The sequence below is a fragment of the Sphaerodactylus townsendi genome, linkage group LG03, assembly GCF_021028975.2.
Source record: "Sphaerodactylus townsendi isolate TG3544 linkage group LG03, MPM_Stown_v2.3, whole genome shotgun sequence".
Classification (NCBI taxonomy): Eukaryota; Metazoa; Chordata; class Lepidosauria; order Squamata; family Sphaerodactylidae; genus Sphaerodactylus; species Sphaerodactylus townsendi.
This window is the reverse complement of record NC_059427.1, coordinates 153,773,624-153,792,133: the sequence shown is the minus strand read 5'-3', so window position 1 is coordinate 153,792,133 and position 18,510 is coordinate 153,773,624. Positions and strand designations below refer to the sequence as shown.

The following is an 18,510-nucleotide window of genomic DNA, read 5'->3' as shown; positions in this document are numbered from 1 at the left end:
GTAGAGAATCCCAGCTTTTATTAAATGAATTTGAAATGTAGATCAGCAAGTTTATCCAGGTCTCCTTTGTCTACAGATGTGTCCTCTTTTTCAGCAACCTGCATTCCAAGGGATACTACAGTGTTTCTTGAAGAATATATCATAGAATCATAGAGTTGGAAGAGACCCCAAGAGCCAGCAAGTCCAATGACCTGCAATGCAGGAACACACAATTAAAACTCTCCTGACAGATGGCCATCCAGCCTCTCTTTGAAAACCTCCAAAGAAGGAGACTCCATCACACTCTGAGGTGGTGCATTCCTCTGTCGGACAACCCTGACAGTCAGGAAGTTTTTCCTGATGTTGAGGTGGAATCTCTTTTCCTTCACCTTGAACCCATTACTCCTGGTCCTAGTCTCTGGAGCAGAGAAAACAAACTTGCTCCCTCACCAACATGACATCCCTTCAAATATCTAAACAGGCCTATCATGTCACCTTTAGCTTTCTCTTCACCAAACTTATCATACTCAGCTCCCTAAGACCAGACCAGCAGTAAAGCCTGCTGTATGAACAAATACATCGGGTTATAGAAAACTGCTGGTAGGTTACCAGTACCCACCAAGGGGGCCAACCCCTCCTGCCTTTCCTCCCCTCCTTGGCCCTGTGTCACCAGCTCCCTCCTTGTCCTCCTCCTCTTCCAGGTTGCCTACATTGCTTGTCACCAGCTCCCTCCTCCTCCTCTTCTTCCCAGACATGTGCTCCTTGTCCTAGACACCTGTATCACCACATAAGAACATAAGAACTAGCCTGCTGGATCAGACCAGAGTCCATCTAGTCCAGCATTCTGCTACTCGCAGTGGCCCACCAGGTGCCTTTGGGAGCAGGATGTGAAAGCAATGGCCTTCTGCTGCTGCTCCGGCTCCTGAGCACCTGGTCTGCTAAGGCATTTGCAATCTGAGATCAAGGAGGATCAAGATTGGTAGCCATAGATTGACTTCTCCTCCATAAATCTATCCAAGCCCTTTTTAAAGCTATCCAGGTTAGTGGCCATCACCACCTCCTGTGGCAGCATATTCCAAACACCAATCACACGTTGCATGAAGAAGTGTTTCCTTTTATTAGTCCTAATTCTTCCCTCCAGCATTTTCAATGAATGCCCCCTGGTTCTAGTATTGTGAGAAAGAGAGAAAAATTTCTCTCTGTCAACATTTTCTACCCCATGCATAATTTTATAGACTTCAATCATATCCCCCCTCAGACGTCTCCTCTCCAAACTAAAGAGTCCCAAACGCTGCAGCCTCTCCTCATAAGGAAGGTGCTCCAATCCTTCAATCATCCTCGTTGCCCTTCTCTGCACTTTTTCTATCTCTTCAATATCCTTTTTGAGATGTGGCGACCAGAACTGAACACAGTACTCCAAGTGCAGTTGCACCACTGCTTTATATAAGGGCATGACAATCCTTGCAGTTTTATTATCAACTCCTTTCCTAATTATCCCCAGCATAGAGTTTGCCTTTTTCACAGCTGCCATGCATTGAGTTGACATTCCCATGGAACTATCAACTAAGATGCCCAAATCCCTTTCCTGGTCTGTGACTGATAGCACTGACCCCTGTAGCGTGTATGTGAAGTTTGGATTTTTTGCCCCTATGTGCATCACTTTACATTTAGCTACATTGAACTGCATTTGCCATTTCTTAGCCCACTCACCTAATTTATCAAGGTCCGCTTGGAGCTCTTCGTAATCCTTTGTGGTTCTTACCATCCTACATAATTTGGTATCATCTGCAAACTTGGCCACCACACTACCCACCCCTACCACACAACAGTTAATGGAACCGATGTGACCACCAGCAGTTGTGACCCTCCCATGGGGAATGACTGACGCCTGCGCCTGCTCCTCCTCAGGCAGCTGCAGACAGACAGACTCTACTTACTCAGCAGTGGGGGAGAAGGGTGAGCATGTGTGAGAGAGAGTAACCACCACATTCTGCTGTTTTGTTTGTGTTGTTGTTTTTTTAAAAAATATTTTTATTAAAATTATAATAGTTGTTACAGTTTCCAATGTCGTTGTCATTAACTTTCAAATACATAAAACATGCATTTTACAACTAAAAAATAAACAAACATAACAAAGAACAAAATAAAAAGAAAATTATTAAAACATAAGTGTAATAAAAGACCCCTAAGTAATAGCGCTCCATCACTATATATCAACACCTTAGGGTTTCTAAACTCGAAACAACAATAGTTTGACTTCCGCGAACTTTATGCAAGAATATCACGTCAACATCCTAAATCTTGAAGTCTATCTCTATTATAATTAATTTAGTTATATAACTCATATAAACTAATCTCTAAGCAGATTAACATATATCAAAATATCTTATAGTTTTGTTTCATATTTACATTTTTATAGTTATTATCCTACTGTGGCTCAGTCTATGAGCCTCAAGGTTATCTATTGTTTATCTTAAACATTTTCATAATACTTCTCAGAGCGTGCAATTAAACCTAGCACTAGTAAATACAACCCTCAATGAGAGCCTTGGTACCTAGCCTTCATCTTAACCTTATCTATATATATACAATACATTTCTAACAGTGAATCAATATACTTATCTAAACTTATTTTTTTTATATTTTTCCCAAAATTCTTCAAGCGGTTCCCATGTTGACTTGTATTTCTTCAGGGGGATATCTTTCAAACGTGCCGACAGCTTGTCGATATTTTTATAGTCTCTTAGAGAGTTAATCCAATCTTTGCACTTTGGGCTTCTACAGTTCTTCCAAGTCTTCGCTAGCTGTATCCTTGCCACCGCAGAAATATACAGAAATAAATTAATATTTTTTGGTGGCACATTGTCCTGAAATATTCCTAGTAAGTAGGATTCTGGTAACATTGTAAATTTATGTCCCAAAATATTTTGTGCTACTTTGTGTGTTTTTCCCCAATATTTCCTGATCTTTGGGCAGGACCACCACATATGAAAGTAGCTTCCTAGTTCTCTTTTACATCTCCAGCAATATTTTGGATGTTGTTTGTCCATCTTATTTAGTATTACTGGGGTCATATACCATCTATGGTACACCTTTAGGTAGTTTTCTTTCAAGTCTGTACTTAACGTATATTGATGTTGAATTTTTCTTGATTTCTTCCAATTATCATATTCTATATTTTCCCCCAGATCTTGTGCCCATTTTATCATTGTTTCTGTCACACTTTCTTGTTCTAGCTCTAGTGCCAGTATGAACTGATAAATTCGACTAATCATTTTCTTTTTTGTTATCCCTACTATTTTGTCGAACTCATTTTCTTTTCTTTCTAGTCCCCATATTTTGATATCATTTTCAAATTCCTCTCTCAGTTGGAAAAAGGAGAACCAATGGCAGTCCATTTTCCCTATTTTAATCTCATTTCTCGATTTTAAGTTCGGTTGGATATCGTCCCAATCAATCAGGTCTATACCTTGGCCATGTACCTTCCACTTTGCATTGGTGGTTTTGCAAAGTTTCCAACCTTGATACCCACACTGGGAGTTTTTCATATAATTTATACTTGTATTTATTCCAGATAGTTATAAGTGCCCGCCTTATTGTGTGCTCATTAAAGGTTTTAGTTGGTTTTTCATTACTTGGCCACAAGTAGCCGTGCCATCCTTTTACATTATCGTATCCTTCCAGTGTGAGTAAATTTCTATTTTCGAGTTTTACCCATTCTTGTATCCACATAAGTGCACACAAATCATGATAAAGCCTCATATCTGGCAACATCCAGCCTCCTTTTTCTTTTAGTTCGATTAATGCTGTGTGTCTTATTCGTGGCTTTTTATTAACCCACAAGAATTTACTCAGGTCTTGCCTCCATAGATCGAATGTCTTTTTTGTTATTATTATCGGGATATTTTGAAAGAGATAGAGCATCTTTGGCAAAATGACCATTTTAATAAGTGCTATCCGTCCTGATAAAGATATTGTTAGTTTCTCCCACTTATTGAGATCGATCTTTATTTCCTTCCAAATTTTTGTGTAGTTATTTTGAAAGAGATTTTTATTGGATTTTTCAAGGTAAATTCCTAAATATTTAATTTAAGCATAAGCATAAGCATAAGCATTTTATTGTCATTGTGCACGCACAACGAAATTTACAGCAGCATTCCTCGATGCACACAATTTCAGACTCATACAATTTCAGACTCATGCAATTTCAGACTCATACATCATCATCCTCCACCCATCCCTACATAGCCCCAAATACATCAATATGAAGCAGCGGAGTTTAGCATAGCCACAGCTCTAGAGTAGAAGCTGTCTCTAAGCCTCTTTGTCCTAGTTTTGGAAGCTACTTGTATATTTAATTGTTCTGATAAGTTTTGTTCTTGTTTTTTGGTTAAGTTCCATATTAACATCTTCGTTTTTTGATTATTAATTTTAAATCCGGCAAGTTTTCCAAATTTATTTATTTTATTTATAACAGTCTGTAATTCTGTTTCTGGGTTTTTAACAAATACCACCAGGTCGTCAGCGAAGGCCTGTAATTTGTAATTTTCTTTGTTTATTTTCACACCTTCGCCCCATACGCTGTTGTCAGCTCTTAGTATTCAGTAGCACCTCAAGTACTATAGCTAAATAGCAGAGGTGATATCGGGACTTTCCCTACCTTGTCCCTTTACCTATGTTGAATTTTTTCTTAATTTCCCATTTATTTTTCAATCTCGCGTGCTGTTCTTTATATGTAAGCTTGATCATGTTCATGAATTGGTCTCCCATGTGTGTCATTTTTTTTTTAGTACCATTGTCACTTGGAGTTCCACAAGTTCACATTATCGAGAACCTTTTCGGCATCGACAAATACAGCCGCCAAAGTCTCGTTTGGTGTTTTTCCCATTCTCTCTATAATATTTAATACCATTCAGACATTTTTATGACCATTTCTGCCCGGGATAAAGCCTGCTTGATCTGGGTTAATGTATTCCTGCATTATTAATTGTAGTCTTTTCGCCATTATTGCAGAGATGATTTTATAGTCATTATTGACTAACGAGATCGGTCTGAAATCTTTTGGTTGTAATTCTGGTAAATCAGTTTTAGGTATCAAGGTTATATGGGCTTCATTCCAGGAGTTTGGAATTTTTCCTCCTGTGAGTATTTTATTGAATATTGTTGTAAGTTGAGGTGCTACAATATTACAAAAATTTCTTATAATAATTTATAGCCAGGCCATCTGGTCCTGGTGCTGTACCCATCTTTGCGTTTTTAATTGCAGTTTGTACTTCCTCGACAGTTATTTATCTATTTAATAATTCTTTTTGATTTATTGAGAGTGTTTTTACTTTGTTTTCTTCCAAATATCTTTCCATCTCAGGATGGTTTATTTTTTCTTGCCTATACAATTCTGCAAAGTATTTCATTAATTCCTCCTGTATTTTGTTTTGTTCCGTAACAGTTTCATTCTCAATTTTCAATTTATTTATTAGTCTCTTTTCTTTCTCTTTTTTAATTTGGGCTACTAGCCATTTTCCAGGTTTATTCGCCTGGGCAAAGTGTTTTTGTTTCACAAATTTCAACCCATTCAATATACCTCTCCACCATCTTTTTTGTATTTCTTTTTTTATTAGTATAATTTTTTCTTTAATTTGCTGATTTTTTGGGGTTTTCTGAAGCTGTTTTTCTAGGTTCTTCAACTCCTGTAGTTGTCTCTCTTCTTTATTTTTCCTTTCTTTTTAAAAAATGCTTTCTTTTTGTAGGAGGGTGCCTCTTATAAAGGCTTTACTTGCCTCCCAGACCATGTTCTCGTCTTGAATGGATTTGGTATTTAACTCAAAATACTCTATCAGTTCTTTTTCAATATCTTTTACTATATTGTCTTTCTCCAACGTCCAATCTTTTAATCTCCATGGTCCCCTTTGCATTCTATGGCCCAACTCCCATTTAATAGGGCTGTGATCTGATAAAATTCTAGGGCCAATTTCAATATTTTTTGTTATTTCTAGTAAGTTCCCATTTGCCCAGGCCATATCAATTCTTGAGAGCGACTCATATCTGTTGGAAAAGAATGTAAATTCTTTAGATGTATTCTGCTTTTCTCTCCAGACATCCTTGAGTCCGAGTAGCTCCATACCATCTCTAAACCCTTTTGGCAGTATGCATTCCCTTGTTTTAAATGTTTTTTTCCTTCTTATTTTGGTTATTTCATGTTTATCCAATTTAAAGTCGGTCACTGCGTTAAAGTCACCTATTATGATTGTGTTCTCATGATTATAATTTAATAATAGGTCAATTAGTTTTTTATAGAACTCTGCTTTTTTGTTGTTTGGTGCGTAAATTCCCACCACTAAGATGTTCTCCTTATCCCAATCAATTTCAACTCCCAACATCCTCGCTTCTTCATCTCTAAATACTTCTCTAGGGTTTAAACTATTTTTAATATACAAAGATACGCCCCTTTTTTTGTTTATAACAGTTGTGAAACTCTCTCCCTAGATTCTCCTTCTCTAAGTAGTTCACATGGTCTTTTTTTACGTGTGTTTCCTGTAAACATAATATCTCACATTTTTGTTTCCTTAAGTGGTCGAAAACTATTTTTCTTTTTTAATGCCATTTAATCCATTAACATTATTTGAAAATATATTTAAATTCATTGTTAGTATAGCAATCAATAATCAAATTATATATTACAACAATATATACTCTAATAAAGCACTATTAATCTCAATATCAACTCAATCTACACTGATCCTCAGTTTACTGGGGAAGAGGTAAATTATAACCTTAACTAAATATCTCTTTTCCAGCAACCTGCTTTTCATATTCCCAATTTACTATGGGATTTTTTTTCCATAATAAATTAATTAAAAATCTTGAAATATAATCATGGTAGCATAATTAATCATATAGTCAAAAAACTTATCCAATTTGTTGTCTTAATCATGCTGTATATATATTCATAATTCCAATTTATCTTAAAGCCAAATGCATTCTATATCTTACCATTCAACACGTCTTTTGGTACTCTTTAGACTAAGCCCAGTTCCTTCTTGAACTTCTTCAAAAACTCATCTACTTTAGTCATTGTGTCTAAGTTAGTTTCTTTTCCTTTCCAAAAGAACGTGACACCCTCAATTGGGTTCCATCTATATCTTATGCTTTTCCTTTTGAGTATATCAGTTAAGGGATAATATTCCCTTCTTCTTTTTAGAATAATTCCTGGGGTTTCCTTGAGTACTCTTATATTTTGTCCCTCTATCTGGAGCTTTTGTGTTGTTTGTTTGTAAAAAATCTCCTCTCTTATCCATTTCTTGGTGAAAGATATTAAGATATCCCTGGGTGCTCTTCTTTCTTTCGCTGATTTTGTATTAACTCGGAATATCTCATCTACTTCCATTTCAAAATCTTCTTCTGTCATTTGCACCAAGTCTGCTAGAGGGGGTATCACCATTTGTCTCAAGTTTTCCTTGTCTAGTTCTTTTAAGCCCCGTAGCCTTAGTAGTTTCTCTTTTTTGCTTTAGTTCTAGGAACACTATTTTATAATCCAATTGATCTAATTGTTGTTTTTGTTGGGACATTTCTGTTTTTACTTCTTCCAAGTGGCTTTTGGTTTCTTTTAAATCTGTAGTTAATTGCAAAATAGTTCCTTCTAGCTTTTTAACTGTCCCCAGCTCTTCTTCAATTCTTGTCAGCCTGTCTTTGGTCGCTTCCTGATTAGCTACGATTTTCTCAAGCATTTGTTCTATTTTTGTTGTGTATTCCAGTCCATTTTTCTCTGGTGTTTTGGTTTCTACATTCCCCGTCTTTGCAGGTCCATTGTTACGTCTAGTTGCCATTATTATTTCGTTTTTGTTGGGGTTATTCACCACCACTTTATAACTTTAGAGTGTTAGCCACAGGCTGCTATCAATATTGCTCTCTTCCCCTATACCCCTGTCCCTTAGCCCAATTGCATCTCAGTCGGATGTTACCTTTAACTTTTTACCTCCTCCACACCACACCTCCTCCACACATTCGCTCTTCCAGCCACTCCTCTTTTGTGTGTTCTTCTGTCTGTCTGCGTTGCGTTGCGGTGCCCCTGCTCCGCCCCTGCCCTGATTCAGTTCTTCTGCTTACATCCGCAACCCACACGCGTCGTTTTCCAATATGCGCCGACTCAGAGATTAAACATCTTATTGGCATGTCGCTTTGCCCCTGCGCATATTCCGATCGCTCGAGTCACTCGTTCCCACCTGTGGCACACTCTCCCTTACGTCTGCTATGCACCAACTCGGAGTTTCCCCAGCTTCCTGGTGTGTCGTGTCTCTCCGCCCACACCCTCGTCACATGCGTGTGTGTCTTCTCCCGTCACTCGTCGACACGGAGCTCTCGGGTTTACCAAGGCTCATACGAGTCTCCGCCTCTATCTTCTTCTGTCAACAACGCTTTTTAAAGGTACAATCCTCTTCGGGTTTAATCAGCTCTAGCCAATTAACTACCACTTGCTTTAAATGCTGCTATAGCATAGCCTTTTCACTGTTGATCATACTAAATTTGTTACCACAGTTCTAGTTTCCCGCGTTTGCTATTTTATTTGGCTCTGTGGTCTGTTATGGTTTTTAAAGTTTTATATCACCACTCTCATTTTTCGCATTTTACTCACTCGTTTTTTCCTATATTCCGTAAGCGTTCCGCTCTGTCTGTATCTCTGTCTAGAGATCATTCTCGCAGAGTTTTATTGTAATTTGTTCCAACTGAGCCCTCGGTCTTGTTTTACTCCAGTTGGCTCTGTTCTCTTCTGTTCTGGTGTTGAGCTAAAAGGCTTGTGGCTCCGCCATTTGGCGTTTGCCTCTCTCGTCCCGCTGCAACTGGCCCCTCGCGTTTTTGGCTTGCAAGGAGTCGCTCTGGTGCCGTCTTTGCTCTCCCCCAGACCCTACTGGAGGATGGAGTCTGTACCCTCTGTACAGACCCTTTTTGCATGCAGGTAGAGAGCTTAAGCTTTCTCCCAACTGGGAGCGAGCTGTTGCCTGGCTTTGCTCAATACCGGAAGTCTAGACTGTCGATCCTCAGACTTTGTTTGTGTTGTTTTTGATCTGTTCTGTGTAAACCCCACCCTTAAGCCATGTGTGCATGGTGATTGGCTGGAAGTGAGTCGTGCATGGCGATTGACTTGAATTGAGTTGTCACCACCCTGGCTAACCTTTTATGTAATAGGACTACCAGTTGTGCATAACATACACATATAAACCAAATTTTGTGCATCCTAGAAAGGACAGTGCTGTGCCCACTAATGCACAGATGTTTACACAATCTCCTCTTGAAAGAGAGAGTGGAGTACAACTTCCGCACTCCTTTAAGCTTTGTGGCCAACCGCAAGCTCCTTTCAGGTGCTTCTCCAATCATGAAATTTTACACTGACCCATAACAGATACCCAACATTTTGCAGCAGCCTGTGTTGTGGCGTATTGCAGTTGGGGAGGAATTGCTTGAAACACCTTTAAGACATACAGTCTTTAAGACTTTTGTTTTATTTAACTGAATGTTAGCTATTGATGATACCATTGTTTTAACAACCCTCTCCTTACCAGTGGTTTATATAAATTTGAGACATTGAGGAGACTTGTTTCTATGGCTTTCAATCACCCTGTTTGCCTGCCAGTGGTCTTACTTGTGGGAAACCACATTCTCCATAAAAACAATAGGATTAAAAAATTAAACAGATGTGATATCTATGTATTTCTTTCTGCATTTGATGCTAAATATGTAAAACAAAAGTATTACTCTTTTGATGTATTGCTCCTTTGGTTTTCATTTGGCAAGCAATTTCCTTATATGTTAGAGGAAACCATGGGAAGTATAGCCGTTCCTGCTCTGAACCTTTTTATGCAAGGATGCGAGGATGGCGTGACTCCTCTGTTCTCTCCACCTGTCCTAAAGGTATAGGTAATCCTCTGTTCAAGCACTGGGTCATTACTGACCCATGGGGTGACATCACATTTACGGGCAGATGATGTATTTGGGGTGGTTTGCCATGGCCTTCCCCAGTCACCTACACTTTACCCCCAGCAAACCTTGGAAGGATGGAGGGCTGAGTCAACCTTGAACTGGCCGTCTGAAACTGACTTCCACTGGGATCATGACATCCAGTCATGAGCAGAGCTTTGACTGCAGTGCTGCACTTTACCGCTCTACGGCACAGGGCTCCCTTCCACCCATCCTGCTGGGTCCATAAAAGAGACAAGAGTCGACAGAAATCACACAGGTGTAATGAGGGACTCAGATTGGGTGAGGGAGGGGAAAGAAAGAGAGAAAGATCAGACTTCAAAGCAACTGGTGCTCATTCTACTGAGCAAAGTGTATCAATTAAATTTTAACTACCCTACCTTTCCTTTTGGCTCAAGTTTGAAATCTTCTTCCAACTTAAGTGACCTTGCATAGGTGTCAAACTCGTGCCCCTCCAGATGTTATGGGACTACAGTTCCCATAATCCCCTGCCAGCATCATGCTGGCAGGGGATGATGGGAATTGTAGTCCATAACATCTGGAGGGTCGTGAGTTTGACACCTGTGCATTGGAGGAAGAGCCACTTAAGTTAGAGGAAAGCTCTTTAGATTGGAGGCAGGCTGCATCCACCCAATGTTTCATATTGAACATTTTCAAAAGTTATTTTTTTTCAACATATTCCCCTTCTTGAGTACAATTTTAAGGAACTCGAATAAGTACATGGGGATACTGTTGCATGTACCAGAGCATGTTCTGGTTCAATAAGTACGCCGGACTAGACTCACAGACCTGAACCTCAGATAGCCTGTTTCAAATATGAAATTTAAAAAACACAAAAGGGAGCAGGGGGATTTTATTAAAGTTGCAAACCATACCTTTAAGTAGTGCAAAATTGTAGTTAGCCATACATTTCAATGCATTGTGCTGTAGAACTCAGAAAGAATTAAGTAGTTAGAGGTTTATGCGGCAGTTGGGAACAATGTTCAAAATCAGTATTCAGTAACAATTTGCAGAAATGGTCATGTTTTAAAATGAAAGTCTTTTAAAAATGATGCGTCAAAGGCCTTTTGTTTGTATTATCTTCAGAAGGTTATGTTATTCCCCCCACCTGCCTGCCTGCCTGCCTGCCCGCCCACCCGCGCCCCCCTCCCCGGTGTGTGTATTGGAGCCTGTAGAGATTTGGAGACTGGGCCTTTCCTTTCTCTGTGCCTCAGGGAATCTCAAGGGATGCTTAGCTCCCCCTATGATGTGGTCTGGCTCTGCTTGGCAAGGGTTTCTCACAGATGTAGTAACAGAGATAGGTGCAGTAGACATCATTCCATTCCCCATTGTTCCAGACATGAGCGCAGTCCTCATTACGGAGGCTGTCGTTGGGTTCCCCTGGCTTCCAGTACCTGCAACCAAAGGAAGAGTTAACGTTTCTTTAAGAAGCAAAAAACCAAACCAGAATTCAATAAACTTGTCTGCATATCATACAGGAAGAGGGTTTTTTCCTCCCGCTGTGAAGCTGCTTCTGATTTATGGCAACCCACTAGGGTTTTCCAGGCAAGAGATGTTCAGAGGTGGTTTGTCATTACCTGCCTCCACATTATGCCTCTGGTATTTCTTGGAGGCCTTCCATTCAAATACTTGCCAGGGTCAAAGCAGAGATGGTGTGACTGGCCCAAGATCACCCAACAAGCTTCTGTCGAGTGAATGGGGATTTGAACCTGGTTTTCCCAGGTCCTAGTCTGACATCTTAACCACTACACCACACTGGCTCTCCAAGGAAGATCACTAGTTGCAATACTCTTTCATCCTATTCAAGTATCTGATGTTTGTCTAAAAACATACCATGCTCATAGGAATAGGTCAGTGTTTTTATTTAGTCTAACTCTCATTGCCGCCTCTCTCTTCCTTGTCATGAATATAAGTATAAACCATATAAACTGTACTTCTTGAGAATACACAGTGCATCAGAGTAGATCATTTCACTGTGTAAGGACACAGCCAAAAGTCAGTTGATCAAACCTGGAATACTTCTTGAGCACAATCTCAGCAAATCTGGAAGATCATCAGCAAGTCTGGAAGATACTCTGCATCCAGAGTAGTTTTTTTTCTTTTTTGCTGTCAAGTCACTGTTTACTTATAGCAACCCCTGGTCGGATTTTCAAGGCAAGAGATTTAAGGTAGGTTTACTTTAAGGCTTGTCTCTGCATCCCCACCCTGGGATTCCTTGGAGGTTTCCCACTCAAGCTCTTGCCACAGTTGAGGCTATTCAGCTTCTGAGTTCTGACAAGACCAGGCTAGTCTGGGACTATCCCGGTCAGGGAAGATTTACACCTATGAAAAGGAAGTTTACTTTTTGCTGACTCACCCTTCCTCCTTTCTTCCTCCTCCCTTGTGCTCTTCCTGCAGGTTCCCTGTCCCCATCCCCCAAGAAGCATCCCCCTCAGAAGCACTGAGAAAGCCCCATTCCACTGACAGCAATCGTTTTCGTCAGTGGAAATCACTGCTGGATTGAGCTCCCTACCTCTATCATTGCAAAACAGGGATGTCTTGTCCAATTCACATTGGGGAACTGTTTGGATTTTTGGGATGGCCAGAAAGAAATTCCAGATTTTATAGAATCGTAAAATTGGAAGAGAGGCCCAGTGCTCTTGAGAGAAGCGCTGAAGGAGTGATAAGTTCAAAGCTTTTTATTGAATATGCATCAGCCTTTGGAGGCATGGCCGGTTGATCCAAGGCGGGGGCTGGTGGTCAATGCTTACACGAAGTTACTATAGTAATCGCTCTCATCTACCCATCTCCACACTCCTTCGGTGTCCCTGTCTGTCAATCCAATCCAATAGCGCTCATTTCTGGTCCGGGTCTGAATGAAATTCTGTAAGAACAGACAAATACAGCTGAGATAAATACAGACAAATACAAACGACTTCTGTTTTTGTGAGCATTTGATCTCTACCTCATTATGACACTTTGAATGCAAGGTTCTACAAGGTTCAGTTTTGGTCACCAACATGGTTTCACATCTGTATCAACACTTCCCCAAATCTTCTTACCTTAACTGAGTTCTTATCTTCCTCCCTTGCCCATAGGGTCTGTCAGAATTCCACCTCTCCAGCAAAGTTGCTTTCATTTTAAAGGGGCTGTTTCAAAAACTCAAACTGTGATTCTGTTGAGCACTCTGAGACTGATCCTCTTTAGATGGGAACCAGACCCTCCTGGGTTTGAAGTCTGGTAGTTGATCCTGGTCTGCTGTTAGATCTTCAAGGTGCCCCACCTCAAAAATCCAGATCCTGCAGATTCAGAGATCTCCTGGGCAGATGGGATCCAGGCAGTGGTGGGATCCAAAAATTTTAATAACAGGTTCCGATGGTGGTGGGATTCAAACAGTGGCGCTGCTGCACACACGCACCTCCAGTCCCTATTGGGCAGGGAGGTTGCTTTAGTAACCCCTTCTCGGCACTCAGAAAAAATTAGTAACCACTTCTAGAGAAGTGAACTGGTTGGATCCCACCTCTGGATCCAGGCTATGAGAGATTAGAGAGTCTCTAGGTTTGCTAATGGAGAGATTTTAAGAAAGGGAAGGGAAGAGAAGGGGAGGGCGAGGGAGGTCAGCAAGATTACTTCAGGAGTTGCTTCCCTCAACTATAGATAGGCCTGGTGGAACAGCTCTATCTTTCAAGCCTTGTGAATGAAGACAAATCTTGCCATAGGTCCTGTCAGCAGACATGACATTTGATGCTCAAACTGAATTCCCAGGCCCATAGGGACCTGCTCCAGATTGGGGCCAGGCATATGAGGGCAGTTAAGTTCCCCTCCTGTGCCATTATCCCAACCTGAAATGGTTCCAGGGAACTGCTGTTTCCTCTGCTGGGGAATTGTATGCTTCGTGACAGTCTAGATCTGTGGTCTCCCACGCCAGGGCAATTCATGGCAATTCTCACCAAAAAAACCTTTCCTGATGCCACTACCACGCATTTATTTTTTAGAAAAAAGATGTGTGTGTGGTGGAATCCCCAAGGTCAGTATAACACGGGAAACTTATGGCAAAAAAAGTTTCAGGAAGATCTCCCCACTGCCTGATCGCTGAACACATATTCATCCCGGTTCTGGCACTCCCTCTCCCCCCCTTCACATGTTTCTTCAGCACCTGCATGGAAATGCACCTTAAAAAAAATAACACACCAAATCCAGATCAGTGGGGAGGATCGGGGTTTGAATGTAGATTTGTTTTTCCCATCATAGGGAGTGACGTGGAGCCTTCCAGCCAATCAGGGCACAGCGGGCTGTGCGTGAAGTGCAGGCAGCCCCTTTTTTTGGCGGAGGCTACGTTGAAATGCGGCCACGTGGAACGGAATTTCTCTGCCAAGCATAAACTAAAATTAGACATTTGTGACAGTGGAGCTGCGTGGGTAAAGAGTACAGATGCTGCACATAAATGTATCTTAGTGCAAAAAACAGCTACTGGCAGAGGCGAAGCCACCAGGGGATAGGTGTGTGTAAAGTGCGACCGGGCAGTAGCACAGTTTTTTTTAGTGGCTTGACGGGGGCGGAAAATCCCTCAGCCAAACCTCCCCCTTCCTTTCATCGGGCAGTTCTCTTCCTGCAGCCTCTCCCTGGGTGGCGCCTCCCCCACTTATGTTAAGCAAATCCGAGAGTAGGCTTGAGAATCAGGCTTCCAAAGGTCTTGGTAGAACTACATTTCCCAGATGTCTCCTGGGGAAATGTAGTCTCCCACCTGTGGGGCCTTGGAAGCCCGTTCTCCAGCTTCTAGAAAAATCGCTTCTAAAGTAATAAGTGTGTGTGTGTTATTGTGTGTGGGGGGGGGGGGGGCGGAGAGGCGCTGCAGGGGGATGAAAATCACCCCCTGACCCCCCAACTTACTTTTTAAACCGAGCAGGCTGGAGAACAGGCTTCAAAGGCACTGGTGGGAACTACATTTCCCAGGGTCTCCTGGGAAATGTAGTTCCCACCAGGGCCTTTGAAGCCTGGAAGGGAACAGGCCTGTTCTCCAGCCTGCTCAGTTTCTAAAGTAAGTGTAGGGGGCATGTGCGTGGTGACGTAGCTCCGCAAAAAAAAAGTTTTAAAAAATTCCCGCCCCAACACAGAGGAAGAGGAAAGGTAACTAGGGTAGCATCACCATACTCTTGCTTCAAGTAGGTAAGAGAGCTGAGTAAATGCTGGTGTTGACCATCTGGGTCTTAAAGAGTCTAAGACACATCTGACCAGTTGAATTTTGGGACAAATGACTGTACCACTGGTGCCACAGGGTGATGAAGGAAAGGAGCAGCAATGTCCTTCACGCAGGCAAATTGCACCGCTGACAGAACCATAGCAGCCTGGCCTGCTCTTATAGGATCTTCTTTTTTACCTGTTCAGCCATGCTTTTGATGACAACCAGTTGAGACTGTTGCTCATCACATCGGGACTTAGCTTGCATCCAACTTAACTTTTCGAGGGAGAAGTAGTAACACGTCCTGTTGAAATACTCCCACTGTCTGGTGTCAGGCCCACAGGGGAACACTGGTAGAAAGTGAGGAGAGGGAAGTCAGAGGTCGGGAATACAACCTGGAGATGGATGAGGACACACGAGGAGGGTCTACAAATGATGTCACACATTGGGGTGGAGGTGAAGAATAGCAAAGGGGTGAGAAGGGAGGGAACAAAGGTTTCTTCTGCACATGCAGAATAATGCACATTCAATCCACTTTCACAATTATTTGAAAGTGAATTTTGCTATTCTGCATCGTAAAATCCAGCTTCAAAGTGCATCGAAAGTGGATTGAAAGTGTATTATTCTGCATGAGTAAAAGAACCAGAGGCTGAATCCCCACTGAGAAAATGAATCTAGACACAACCAGGATTCAAAAGAATCGGCACCTTTTCATCGCGTTCATGCTCCCCACTACAGCTTCTGTCAACGTGCGCTTGTTGATTTGGAGCAGAAACAGTGGAGTGGCTTGTTTAAGCAAAGCTCCGCTTCCACACAGCTCCAACCTTTTGTGCCCATACCACTGCGTGGACACAATGTTTACTTCTGCCTTATACTGGATAAAGGTGAAGTCAACAAAACGATCCCACATTGCTCTTGTCCACATTGCCTCTGTCGGTGCAAAATTTTAAAAAGGGCTGCGCGCGCATTGCGCACAGCCTACTGTGCCCTGATTGGATGGGAGGCTCCATGCCACTCTCAATGGCGGGAAATTCAACTCCCTGATCCTCCTCACCACTCCCTTCTGATCCAGATCCATCACGGCTTTTTTAGAAAGGTGTACATCCATCCAAGTCTGGGAAAAACCCATGATAAGGCAGAAAAGGAGCGCCAGAACCGTGATTGGCAGGAAAGCAGTGGGGAATTTTGCACGAAACCTGGATATTTTGAGTGAATATCACGTGTTTGTCAGTGGGGATTTGGCCAGATGTAAAGTTGGACAGAGTGGGGAAAAATAGTAGAGGATGGTAGGTGCTGGGTAACTGGATGGCTCTAGAATGTTTCTTGTAGTATCTTGTTATATCGGCAGCAGTCAGGGCAATCTGTAAAAAAAATGCAATAGGACAAAAGAGGAAATAAAACCAACAATCCACTAATGTTAACAAAATGAAAAGAAAGCCTTCTTAGAAAATTTATACAATTATACGGGAGAAATATATCCACCAAGATACAAGTAAATCCAATGACTGCTCACCAAAAAAAGTGAGAAAAATACACTAAAGAACTGATTGACATCATTGAAACGTCAACCACAAATCAAAAAGCTGGGCACCTGCTTTTTGAATTATCTTCTTCAACAAAATAAACAGTTAGATTTAAGCCTGGAACCCTATGTCTTTGTCCTGCACTGGAAGAATTCGGCATCCATCAATTCATCAATTCAGAACTTAGACCCCCCTAAGAGTTGGGCATAAGGTTCTTACCTCATTAAAGATGCTAATTTTTGCCCTACATCTTTCTTTACTGCTCTAATCCTGTTCCTGCTCAGAAATCCGAGCACCTATGTGCCAGAGGCCTTGGATGAATTAACAAATCCCAAATTATTGAATATTAAAATAAAAAAATTAAAAGCTTAGATGTTCTATACAAGCTTCTAATTTTAAAGCAGAAAGAATAAATTTAACTACAAATAATTTAGCACCTTGTGGTTACCAGTCAAGAAACATAAAAGGTGAACGTTGCTGGAAGTGAAGGACTTTATGCTGCCTTCTGCCTCAATGGCTGATTCGCCATGGCCAATTAATCGCGTGATACTCACACAAAATGTCAAGGATTCAAGAAGAACTCCCCACTGCCTGATCGATGAACAAGGATTCATCCCGGTTCTGGCGCTCATTCTCCCCCTTATCCTGTGTCTTTGCCGAACATGCTTGAAAGTACTTGTAAGGATGGGGGTTAGGTTTTGCTCTTTCTTCCTGTCCTTGGCACATTCCAAGTTCTGGGCGGCGTGCCCGGGATGGTTACTGCCTTAACCTTGCTGCGCTTATCTTATGTGTTTGAAGCTTATTTTCACCCTGTTGTGGGAATTCTGCTTGGGAGTTTGGGGAGGGGCTGAATTGTCCGTAAAAGCGACACCTTGAGCCCGGGAAAGTCAGAATCCGCATTTCGTGTATTGCGATCGTTGAAGTTTATGAAATAAACGAACTGAACTCAGTTACTTTGTTTCGAGTCCTTTGAGGTTCCTTACATTATGCGGATTCTCACTATTCTATCTTCAGATTGATTTTGGTCAAACACCATCCTTCATCTGTTTTGTGGATCCCTGATGTCCACCGACATGCAGGGATTGAACCCCGAGAGTTCGTTGCAAGTGGAGGGCGAAAAGACTGTGGTAGCCCCCAAAGAGGTTTCCATGTCTTCCTTCCATACGACGGTCTCTCTGGAGGAGCCAGCGGAACCAATCTCCCTGGTGACCCTCTCCAAGCCTCGGCTCAGCCGGAGCTTGGCCTTCCTCCAACTGCAGGAGCAAGTGGAAGAAGCTCCCCTGATGGCTCGGCGCACGGTTTCGGCCGGCCGCCTGGAAGTGCTTCAGGATTTCTACGATCCTGGTGGCGGGGTGTCGATGGATCATGCCCCCCTGGAGCAGCATTTCACCACCCGCCAACACATGGATTACAAACCGGTGATGCAAAGGGTGGAGGAGGAAATCGGGGTATCAACCATCCACGGGGACACCCAGGAGTCCCTGGCTAGATTTCTGGACCAATACCTCGAAGACCCCCCTCCCGAAGATCACTGGCAGAGCACCGGAGTGCGCCCGAAGGGTTCGCGTCCTCCTGCATCCCAGGACTCTGAGGAGGAAGCTTTGGAAATACCTAAAAGTTCCAGAGTCAGGCTTACCTTCGCGGATGATGCCCGCGCCTGCGACCCCCCGGACTTGACAGAACTCGAGGGAGTGACGGCCATGCCTCTTGAGGGTGCCCGCGCCCGTGCACCTGAACTTGAGGGGGCTACCGCCCTGCCAGCTACGGATGCGTGGCGCCCCCCCATTTTGGATCTTTGGGAACAGCTCGAAGCCCTTGAGAGGACCAAATGGGACTGGGAACAGGAACGGGAGGCCCTCGAAAGAGAGCGCGAAGCTCTAG

At 42.3% G+C, this 18,510-nt stretch overlaps 1 protein-coding gene across 1 annotated transcript; it reads right to left on the bottom strand.

Annotated features, from left to right (window-relative positions):
* Window positions 1–11,179: 11,179 nt before the first annotated feature.
* On the bottom strand, window positions 11,180–18,207 carry LOC125427943 (hepatic lectin-like). The gene is made up of 4 exons (XM_048487512.1): window positions 18,135–18,207; window positions 15,305–15,456; window positions 12,699–12,811; window positions 11,180–11,342 (listed from the first exon to the last, which is right to left on the bottom strand). Exons 1-4 carry the CDS (start codon window positions 18,205–18,207, stop codon window positions 11,180–11,182), a joined length of 501 nt encoding a protein of 166 aa, XP_048343469.1.
* Between the last annotated feature and the right edge of the window lie 303 nt (window positions 18,208–18,510).

Coding starts and splice junctions, on each gene's coding strand:
- LOC125427943 (XM_048487512.1), bottom strand. CDS start 18,207: ATGCAGGAGGACGCGAACCCTTCGGGCGCACTCCGGTGCTCTGCCAGT. Junction 12,812..15,304: donor TCAAAAGCATGGCTGAACAG/GTAAAAAAGAAG, acceptor CTGTTCTTACAG/AATTTCATTCAGACCCGGAC. Junction 11,343..12,698: donor GATTACTATAGTAACTTCGT/GTAAGCATTGAC, acceptor CTTTGGTTGCAG/GTACTGGAAGCCAGGGGAAC.